An 11619-nucleotide genomic window follows, 5' to 3' on the forward strand; every position below is an offset into this window, starting at 1 on the left:
TTCCATGAGTGTTGATAGTTGATCATAGAAGAATGAAGTCTTTGACAACTTCAGTCTTTTCTCAGTTGATCAGAATGTTGTTTATTGGTCCAGTGGTGAGGATTTTTATTTTCTTTACATTGAGCTGCAATCCATACCGAAGGCTGTGCTCTTTGATCTTCATCAGTAAATGTTTTAAGTCCTCTTCACTTTCAGCAAGCAAGACGACTTAGTGAAAAGCAAAAGTGAGTCTTTCCATTTTCCAGTGACATCTTTGATAGTTTAGGATAAAAGGCAGACTCCCCAAGTAAGTAGAACTTACTTTAGATGGTTCAAAAACAGAGAATTTACTTACTGTAAGACATCTTTCAAGAAACAACAACAACAACAACAAAAAAGCAGTTTTCTTAGTTGGGACCAATGGGGATTAAGTTTCTGTATACCTGTTTTTCATTTACTCCTAAAAAGCATCTGTAATTCATCTTGTGCTTACTGGAAAGTGAAACCACTTCTTTTATTTGTTAACATTTTTGAACTATCTAAATAATCAGATAGACTTGAAATAGATTTTAAAGTTGGAAAGTCTTCTCAAAGAGAATAGGTAATATGAACTCTGGATTGAAAGTCTTTATAAATGATAGCCAAAGAATGTTCTGGTGAAGAGGTTAATCCCAGATCATTTGACATTCAAGGTTGAGGCAACTGGCAATGCCATTGATGAAACCTCTGCTCAGACTGTATTGAATCCTTAGAAGTGAAGTCATTTTAAGCATGTATTTTATGCAACACTAGGAATCTAACTACAATCACAACAGAAGTCCTGGTGTGGTGCTGTAAGATAAGCACTGGACTGCTAACCTCAAGGTTGGTGGTTCAAACCTACCACCACCCCAATGGAAACTCTATACAGCGTAGCTATGGTCAGAACCAGCAACACTATCCTGAAGTTGGTTCACGTTGGTCTCTTTCAACATGATTTTCAGTGATGATATTGTTATATTCCCAGAGAGAAGATTCCGAACTTCAGCTTTATGTGCAATGCTGCACTTTCACAATCAAATTTGCTTTTCTGGAAATATAAAGTCTGTTTTAAAAGAAGAATCCTTTACAGTGAATGTGCCAGTAATTAGGTTGTTGTCGTTAAGTACTATCAAGTCAGTCCAGACTCATAGTAACCCTATCTAGAGTTTCCAAGGAGCAGCTGGTGGATTTGAACTGCTGACTTTTCAGTTAGCTGTCCATTGCATAACCTACAGAGCCATGTTGATACTGCCAGAGTCACTGGGTGATGAAAATAGTTAACAAGTTTGGCTGCTAACCATAAAGTTGAAGTTCAAGTCTACCCAGAGTCACCTCTGGAGAAAGGTCTGGTGACCTACTTCCCAAAACTCAACCATGAAAAGCCCTATGGACTCTGCTTTACTCTGACACTGGTGGGCTCACCATGTGTCAGAAGTGCCTCAAGGGCAACGGTTTTTTGTTTTTGTATTAAATAGAGCCTGCATTAATTGAACCAATAATATCACAGATATTTGGTTTTCTTAAACCAAAATCATATGAAGCAAAAGTTCTGAATATAGGAGAAAAGTAAAGATGGTAGTATTTAAAACAAAGTGTTTAAATGTCACAATAAAAATAACCACCACTCAATAAAAATTTAACTCTTCAAATCTATCAGTCCTTATTGTAATGACTATAAAATGAAGCAGTTAATTACAATTATATTTGTGTATTAAATTTCAAAGTTGGTCCATAACCCACTAATTTAAGTCTACAACAAAGGTAAGAGCAATCATATCATATCATCCAAAATAGCTTTCACTCCCTTTCTAGCCACAGGACTGGTATTCTGAGGATGAGTCTCTTGCTTTATGCATTATTGGAAGCTTAATGAAACTATAGAATCTTTTTTTTTAATCTCTGAGGGTCCTTAAACCATTTCAGCACATTTTAACACATGTTAAAGAAGTAGATATATTTAAGGATAGAAAGGTGTATTATGTATGTGCAAATTGATTTCTTAACCACTCAGAGCATTCATTTTGCAAAACTTTAAAATGTAGATGTTAGATTAAACGGATGTAAAATCTCTTTATTCCATTATTATTATTTGGGTGCATAATAGATTTTATGTGTTGTTGTTGTTAAGTGCCGTCGAGTCGTAGTCATTTCGAGTCGTAGTCATTTCAAATTATAAAGTTCACTTGCTTTGAGTGTAGAAGAAGAGTTCTCAAAAACAATTTTATGTAGTGCATTTTCCAAAGTATGCTTTACACATACATGAACACATGATTTCAAAATTACAAAGTTGTGGTAATATTAACTATATTATAAGGAGCTCCGGTAGCATAGTGGTTACAAATCAGGCTGTGAACCACAAGGTCAGAGGTTCGAAACTACCAGCTGTTCCGCAGGAGAAAGATGAGATTTTCTGCTCCCGTAAAGATTTACAGCCTCGGAAACCCTGTACAGGGTCGCTATGAGTCGGAACCAACTCTGTGGCACATAACAGCAACAACACCTGTATTATGGGAATGTGGGGCACCACATGATAAGCAGTAGACTATGAACCACAAAGTCTGCATATTGAGCCCACAGGAGAAAGATGAGGCTTTTTGCTCATGTGAAAATTTAGGAAACCCTGGTATGACACACTAAGATTAGCACTAGACCAAAGTATTGGTTTGAACACAAAGTTGGCAGTTCAAATCCACCAGTTGTTGTTAAGTGCTGTTGAGTCGACTCTGACCCATAGTATAGGGTTTCCAAGGAGCAGCTGGTGAGCTTGATCCACCAACCTTCCAATTCAATCACCTTTGCAGTCTGATGCATTAGCCTACAGCACCACACCAGGACTCCTTGGAAACCCTATACAGAGTCACTATGAGTTGGAACCCACTTAATGGCACTTAGCAGCAACAACCTATATTATAATCATTATAGCCATTTATAGTGCTTATTAGTATGAAGTTTTTGAATTCCTTAAAAAATTTTTTAATCCTCTCTTTCTCAAACTTACTTGACCACATTTTTTTCCCCCCAGAGCACATACTGCACAGAACTTAACAATCTGGACAATATCTATCTAATATCATTTTCCACTGCTGCTTTGTCAGATCATGTGTTAGTGTATTCCAGGACTCAGTCCTCTGAACTCTTCTATCTACATTTATCTCTTCAGCAGTCTCATCCATGCTTTAAATGTGTCTTCAGCCCAGATCTATTCCCTGAATTACAGACACACATTCTTATCAAATACCCAGAATTACATATTTACCATATCCAAATATGAGCTCTACATTTCCCCTGGCCCAGTTGATTCCTGCTCCAGTCTTTCCCATCTCTGTAAAAAGTGCCATCATACATCTAATCTTTCAGCAACTCAAGTGGTCTCTATCCCAATCGTGAGCTCCTCTTATGCTCCCATTGCCAATAATCTGGTCAATATCATAATTGTATCTTTCCTAAACTAAAAGTCCCTAACATGGGTTTCTTCTTCTATTCTTGCCTCATTACAGCCTGTTCACACGGTAACAAGTGTAATAGTTTTCAAACATAGGTCCTGATCCCATGTCTTCCCATTGAATTCCAGAGTCATTGCATGACCTACAAGAAGCTAGATGTCCTGACCTCTGTCTGCCTCCCTGATTCTTTCTTGTACCAGCTCTTGCTTATTTTGCCCTAGTCATGGTGACTTTCATGCTGGTCCTTAATTGAACCAAAGTCAGAAACCACTTTCATGAGTTTTCCTTTGTGACTCTATCAGTCTTGAAATTCTCTTTTTCGAAGTTTTACATGGTTCCCTTCTTGCCTTATTTCTTTCAAGTCTCTTAATTACCACCTTCTTCAAGTGTTCTTTCCTAATCATCATACTCAAAACATTCCCCTTCCTTCGCGAACACTTTACCTTGTTGATTTTTTGTTGTAGCACTGATCTCTACCTTGAGAGTTATTGTTGTTGTTAGGTGCTGTCGAGTTGGTTCTGACTCATAAAGACCCTGTATAGGGTTGCTGAGGAACAGCTGATAAGTTTGAGCCACTGACCCTGTGATTCAAACTGAACTTACAGTCCAGTGCTTGTCTCACAGTGCCACACAAGTACTTTAGGATTATTAGATTATTTTTCTCCTCAAACTAAAATATAAAAGATAGAGAATTATCTTAAGACTATATCTTTAGTGCCTAAAACAATGTCTGGCATGTTAGGTGTTGTCAAGTCCATTTTGACTCAAAGCAGCCCACGTGACTGCCCCATAGAGTTTTTGTGACTGTAATCTTTATGGCTAAGATCACCAGGTTGTCTTCCCACAGAGCCACTATGTGTATTTGAAATGTCAGCCTTTCGTTTAGCAGCCAAGTGCTTAAACATTTGCAACACCAAGCCTCCTTCTGGCATATGTTGTTGGTGTTATGTGCCATCGAGTCGGTTCCGACCCATAGAGACCCTGCATAGGGTTTCTGAGGAGCAGTTGATGAGCTTGAACCACCAACCTTGCAGTTCTAATGGCTTTGCAGTCTGGCGCATTAACCCACAGTGCCACACCAGGACTCTTAGGGGAATAGGAGCATTTACTTAGACACAGAGGAGCAAGATGTGGAGAAATTCCAGCAGACTCTTGTTGGGTGCCCGTCAAGTCACTTCCAACTCAGAGAGACCCCATGGACAGTGTAGAACACCATAGGATTTCTTAGCTGCAGTCTTCATGGGAGCAATTTGCCAGGTCTTTCTCTGGATGGGTTCCAATTGCTAATCTTTTGGTTAGCAGCCGAATACTTAATCATTGTGCAATTAGCAAGAACAAAAAAATTCAAACTGTTTAAACACAGAAGAAAGAGACTTGAATCTAGTGGAAAAGGTCTGCTTAAGAGCATTCTGATATTCTCTCATTCATTCATTTACTAAATATTTACTTAGCACTTACTATATGCCTTCTGGAGTCCTGGTGTAGCGCTGTGGGTTAATGCACCAGACTGCAAAGCCGTTTGAACTGCAAAGTTGGCAGTTCAAGCTCACCAGCTGCTCCTCGGAAACCCTATACAGAGTCGCTATGGGTCGGAATTGACTCTATGGCAATTAACAACATCAATATGCCTTCTGAGTTGGAATTGACTTGACGGGCACCCAACAATAGTCTGATGAAATTTCTCCACGTCTTGCTCCTCTGTGTCTAAGGAAAAGCTCCTATTCTTCTAAGATTCTCTTCAAGCCTGAACACCGTCACGTATTCTCTGCTGCACTGTCTTGCCATGATCTCTCCCTAATGTACACCTAATGAACTCAATTTTTACTGTATTTTTGCCATTGTTGTTGTTAAGTGATATCAAGTGAGTTCCAACTCATACTGACCCTGTATAGGGTTTCCAAAAAGTAACTAATGAGTTTGAACCACCAACCTTGCAGTTCAAACCAGCCTTGTGGGTCCAGTGAGTATCTTTGTTGTTGTTGTTGTTGTTAAGTGCCATCGAGTCGGTTCTGACCCATAGTGACCCTGTACAGGGTTTCTGAGGCTGTAAATCTTTACGGTAGCAGAAAGCCTCATCTTTCTCCCACGGAGCAGCTGGTAGTTTTGAACTGCTGACCGTAAGGTTCACAGCCCGATTCATAACCACTACGCTACCAGAGCTCCTTAGTGGAGTATCCTGCTAGCACTTAATTATTCTTTGACAGTTGCATGTGTCTCTCAAAAAATTGTAGAAAGCACTTAAAGACAGATATTGGGCTTTTTTTGCCCAGGCTTAGGACGACATTCATAAACAAACGGTGGTCAACCTTGCTTTTTTTCTTTTTTTTTTTCCGATCAACTGATTGATTAATTGATTGACTCAATTTTAAAACATGTGAATGAAACGGCAGTTTGTGTATATGTATGTGGTTGGCCACAAGGAAGGTAGGTGGTGGTGGTTGGAGGGAGAGGGCAATATATATAATAAAATCAAAAGAAGAGAGGTATTCACATTTAAATAGCAACATTAAAGGGCAGTGTTTTCAATAAGCAGGGCATTGAAAAAGTATTTCAATTGTCATTAGAAGGTAAACAATCTTTCTTACTCAATACAACGATGTTAACTGGAAAATGTGACTGTACAGTTATAATTCCAGATCATCATACTTGACCTTTTTTGTTTGCCCATGGAACAGCTTGAAGTGAATGTGAAAACTGAATCCATGAAACTTATTACTACTAAACTGATAACATTTGTATGTGAGTCACTTTCCATCAATGGATTTGCTGGATATCCATTCTAGCTTTTTTGGAAAATAAATGAGATCATTTTTAAGCATCCGTTTGGAATATGCCAGAAGCTAGGTTGGAAAGTAACATTGATAATGGATGTTGTTATTGTTATTGTAAAGTGCCTGTGGAGTAAGTTCTGACTCAGACTCATCGTCACCCTGTATAGGGTTCCAAGGAGCAGCTGGTAGGTTTTAACCACTGACCTTGTGGTTATCCTACAGTGCCATACCAGATAGACCTAATATATCCACATCTCTAAGTGTTTTTGTTGTTAAGTGCCACTGAGTCAGCTCTGACTCATAGTGACCCCGTGTAGGGTTTCTGAGGAACTGCTGGTGGGTTTGAACTGCTGACCTTGTGTTTGCAATCCAATACTGATCCTACAGTGCTACACCAGGTGTCCATACATCTCTTAGTAGAAGCCCAAAGGTTTCTGAAACCACATTTAGTACTGTCTTAATAAGTATATATTCTAAAAACAATATATCAGATTTTCTAGAATGTAAACAGTGTTTTAAATAAATATTTCCAACAAAATAAACCAGATTTGTTTAAACTTGATATAAAATTTGCTTTTTCGATCAGCACAAATTCACCATCCTTCATATTGTATTTTGGTGACTAACAAATAAAAGCTAAGTTTAGAGACGCTTTCTTTTTCTTTTTGCTGTGGCAAGAAATCCTAATAGGTAAATCTAATACACAGGATTACTGAGGAATCATATTTTTCTCCCCCTCTCCCCAAAGAGTAGTAAACTGAACAACTTGTAATAAAGAGTTATATTTCCACATGCTTTCAGCAGTATTCAAGTAAGCTGAAGTGATGACAAAGAATGAAAGATAGAGAGAGAAAAAAAGATTTATAAAGTCCAGGTATTTATTTCAGAGACAAAGAGATTTATAAAACCCAGTTGTTTATTTCAGAAGCATCAGAATTTCCAGGATTTTATTCGGGTATCTGCAAGAGCTAAGTAGCAACTAAAGCAACAGCAAATGGAAGATCTGCACAATTATAAAAAGATTATGTATCTCATATCCAAAAATGTTTGCACCACTACTCTAGATGTAGTGTTTGTCAGCAGTGTGTCACAGAATACAAATCTTTTATTCACTTTGAGATGAAAGCCACAGTGCAGAACCGAAGCCCACTTTTCAAGGAGTAAAGAGTTGCATATTTTGCCAAAATTTTTCTTGCTTCAATAAAAGATAACAAGATCATACCTAATAAAACAGAAACTGTTGAAAGTTAGGCATTCGCCAAAAACACCAGTCTGATGTGCTCATTTCAAAAAGGAATTCAGCATCCTTAAAAGAGAAATGTCCCAAGTACTGCCTCTCACATGCCTGGGAAAGATCCCTTAAATGGGGTCACAATTTCAGCTCTGTGATGGCCTAATTTCTACCCCCCACTCACAATGTGTGTCTCTGTAGACTAATGCGCTGGACTGTAAGGTCAATTTGAACCACAAGGTCAGCAGTTCAAGCTCACCAGATGCTCCTTGGAACCCCTAAACAGAATCGCTATGGGTTGGAACCGACTCAACAGCACTTAACAACAACACTCACAGTGTACCAGTGCCACCTTGGAATTTCTTAAAGCACTGTGCTCTTATTTAATTAATGGATACTTGCCTTCAGATGGTTCTGGGAGACATGGTGAAAGGTATGCAATGAGTCTTGGCAGCTGCCTAAACCCAAAGCCAGTGTGCCGATGATCTTTACAATCACTTATTCCAGAGTAACTTCGAACACAATCAAAGAGTGTTTGGCAGGTTTAAATAAGAATCTTTCAAACTTTTTTGTCTCTCTCTATATATATATATATATCTCCTGTCTCTTACAAAAAATATATAGAACATTCATTTTGAATACATAAATTCAGATTGCTATGTTACTGACTCTCATGTTAAAGGTTTGCTACAAATTGTGAGTTAGTGTTATATGCCCACAGAATGAAAAGTTTCTCCTTTATTTGACATCCATAAATTCTAATCTATTGAATCAAATTTATTTTTAACGAAGCTCTTGATTATTTTATAAGATTTTGAATGACTTTGAGTTGTTAAAACTAACGTCTATGATATATGTATCTAAGTGATGAAGCATAATGGTAAAACAAGCACCCTGAAACCACATTCAAACTGAATCTATATATCTTATCCTGCCTGCCTCCACCCTCCAAATACAGATGTTCTTGGTTTTATTGCATCAATTTTTATTCTTCAGAAGAAACATTTTAGGGGAGTTATATCAATGAGGGTAGATTAAGCAACTCTAGTGCCCATCCTCCCACAGAAACACCAAAATAAACCAGAAACCTTTATAAGAAACAACTTGATTAGAACTTCATAAAATAGTCAAAGGACTATAACAGCCAAGTAAATGCTAAATTAAAAAAAGACAACATAAAAATAGTAGGAGCCTAATTTAGCAATAGTCTTGAAGACAGCAGCTCATAATTTCAGTCCCTGGTTCCAAAGACAGTAGAACAGACCTTATTTGCAAATTACTGTGTTTGTCTCTTCCAACCTGCCTGGGAACTACTTGAAGGACTGATGCATTGGAACTCACTCAGGGTTGAAAAGTGTCAGGCACTGCTTGAAAACACTGTAAAGCAAGTGCCTCCCTGAGCAAAACGAGTATAATTGAAATACACAGTTATCAGAAACAAAGCAGCAACTGTCCCTGCCATAGCACTCTCTACTCAGCTGGGTTCACCCCACACACAGTTCCAGAGGTGGTTAGGGAAGTTAACAGGTTATAATGCAGGTTCACAAATGCTCAGAATACAGGTCTTTGTTCAGGACAGCTGCTTTTCAACCATACCCAAAGGCAGGCCTCCCTGTCCCTCAGTCCTTGGTGTGGCCTCTGTCCTACGTGGTCATGTTACAAAGCTATTTTAGGACTTCTGATAAATGCACATGGAGACCCCGTATAGGGTTTCTGAGGCTTTAAATCTTCATAGGAACAGACAATCTCATTTTTCTCCCAAAGAGCAGCTGGCAGACTCAAACCACAGACCTTGTGGTTCCCGGTCCAGTGCTTATTATATGAATCCACCACACTCATAATATATATATGTTGTTAAGTGCTGTCAAATCAATTCTAACTCACAGTGACCCTGTTTAGGGTTTCCTGATGTGGCATTGGAAGATCTGCACTAGACTGCTAACTGCAAGGTTGGTGATTCAAACCCACTAACGGCTCTTTGGAAACCTTATACAGGGTCACTATGACTCCATACCAACTTGACAGCACTTAACACCAAATATGGAGTCCTGGTGTGGCACTGTGGACTAATGGGCTGGACTGCAAAATCATGTTGAACTGCAAGGTCAGCACTTCAAGCTCACCGGTCAATGGCACTTAACAACAACAACAAGACATGTACATATCTTCCCCAACACGTTTTCTCTAATTGTAGGAAATTGTTAATTTTCTCACTTGTCTTTACTTCATTGGCTCCTCTGCATGATGTAATTGTGCTGTTTCTTTTGTTACTTGCATTTGTGACATTTACATAATATTTGTGGATATTCTTGTTTACCTTTATTAAGAATTAGCATTTTTCTATAATAATTTTGTTCAAATTTTTGGTATTGCTACAATAATTGAATAATACCAACATCAATTATAAAAATGTGATTTGTATAGATAATAAGCCAAAACTATTGATAATATTATCACTCACTTTAATGTTCTACTTGATTTTCTACATCATATCATCTGAAAAGGTCTTTTAGTGAGTTCCTAGTGGTTATGAGCCGGGCTGCCAACCGCAAGGTCAGCAGTTCGAAACTACCAGCAGTTCCACAGGAGAAAGATGAGGCATTCTGCTTCCGTAAAGATTTACAGCCTCGGAAACCCTGTGAAGCATTGCTATGAGTCAAAACCGACTCCATTGTACTGAACAACAACATGGTATAATATTCTAAATGTCTTTTCTCTCTCGCTTTCTGTTTTTAATGACAAAAACATCAACAGCTTGATCAAGTTATCCGCCAGCGAAGCCTGTCCAGTTTGGAACTGTTCCTGTCCTGTGCCCAGAAACAGTTAAGTGCTTTAATAGCTACAGAACCAGTTGATATTGAATAAAGAGAACATGACAAGCTAGCCCACACTGGCAATGGAGAAATCATTAGACCTCTAATATACATGCTGTGGACTATAAAGATGCTTTTGTTTTCTTTCCAAACCTTGCAGAAATGATTTCCAGTTCAAGGACAAACCAAAACAATATTTGGAAGAACTATCAAGTGATTCTAACTTATTTTCTTACATTTTCTCCTTTACTTTTGCTGTTATTTTAGTAGTAGTGATGTTGGTAATAGTAATAGCAGAAAGTATGATAAGACCCAAAGCCACTGAAAAGTGTCACACGGCTAAAAGTTAATTACATGAATACTGAAGCTGCTGATGACCAATTTGCTACTTGGCAAAAGTAGCAACTATTTTATTGTTTCATTATGACTTCTGGTAAGCTGTTAGAATGTAATCATGCATTTATTTGATTTTCAGAATAGCATGAATTTCAACAGTACCTATTTATCTATATAACTGATATGATAGAGAATCATCCTGTATTACCAAACCTCTTCTCTACACCTGAATCTAGGTATTTTTATTGGTTTACTTTAAAAAAGTAGACACTTTTTCAAAAAGCATTAAAGATGATTTTATTAATTCAATGATGATCTAAATTGCTATTTAAACTAAAGGGTTGTTTGTGTAATTTTTGCTTACTTCATATTTCTTCTCCTAAGTCTGATATAAAAGATACTATGAATCAATAAAAGTAATTTTTCTTAGGAGTAGATCGTGAACTTGATTTCTAGGGGGGAAGAAGACTATAATTCAGCCATTTTTAGGAATTTAGGCTCAAATATAAGAAATATTAAATAATTCCCAGTACTTCATAATATACTTAATTTTTGAGCAGTGTGCTTCAGTATGAAATCATGGGTATTTTTAACATCAAAACTAAAATGTAATTAAAATGTAAGCAAATGTTTTATCTTATTTTTGCAATGTTTCAACTTCATGAGCTTTATACTTTTCTGGGATTTTGCAACATAATAAAATTAAAAGAGCTTCAAAATATATCTGACTGTTGACTTTTTCTTTAATTTTTCTTATTCAAACAGCTCTATCTGTGTGCAATGGCAATTTTATATATATCCTCCTTTTATAGAGAGAGCTATTAGGGTCTCTGCTCTAGCAAATCCTGCCAACTGTGCCAGTTGTACAATCCAGTCTGACACCAAATTGTGTGGTAGATAACAACTTGTACTCCACATGTCGGTTTTGCCCGTTGGGAATCTCAACTACCCACATAGCCTTTCTCTCACTCCCTTTCCAGTCACTTGGGACTGAGTCAGCAGGTAAGAGCCACAAACCTGGGAGT

The 11619-nt window shown here is 37.7% G+C and overlaps 1 protein-coding gene across 2 annotated transcripts in view; it reads left to right on the top strand.

Moving 5' to 3' along the window:
* The window catches only part of CCDC91 (coiled-coil domain containing 91), a 359636-nt gene extending 349295 nt beyond the window's left edge, over positions 1–10341 (top strand). The window contains exon 12 of one of the 2 annotated variants that reach the window (XM_006866971.1): positions 10200–10341. In XM_006866971.1, the coding sequence (XP_006867033.1) occupies positions 10200–10310 (111 nt within the window). In that variant the 3' untranslated portion in view covers positions 10311–10341. The remainder of the gene's footprint in view (positions 1–10199) is intronic. The other variant, XM_006866972.1, reaches the window with a different exon arrangement.
* Positions 10342–11619: the final 1278 nt, after the last annotated feature.

The sequence above is a fragment of the Chrysochloris asiatica genome, unplaced genomic scaffold (genome assembly GCF_000296735.1).
Source record: "Chrysochloris asiatica unplaced genomic scaffold, ChrAsi1.0 scaffold00098, whole genome shotgun sequence".
In the NCBI taxonomy this organism is placed as follows: domain Eukaryota; kingdom Metazoa; phylum Chordata; class Mammalia; order Afrosoricida; family Chrysochloridae; genus Chrysochloris; species Chrysochloris asiatica.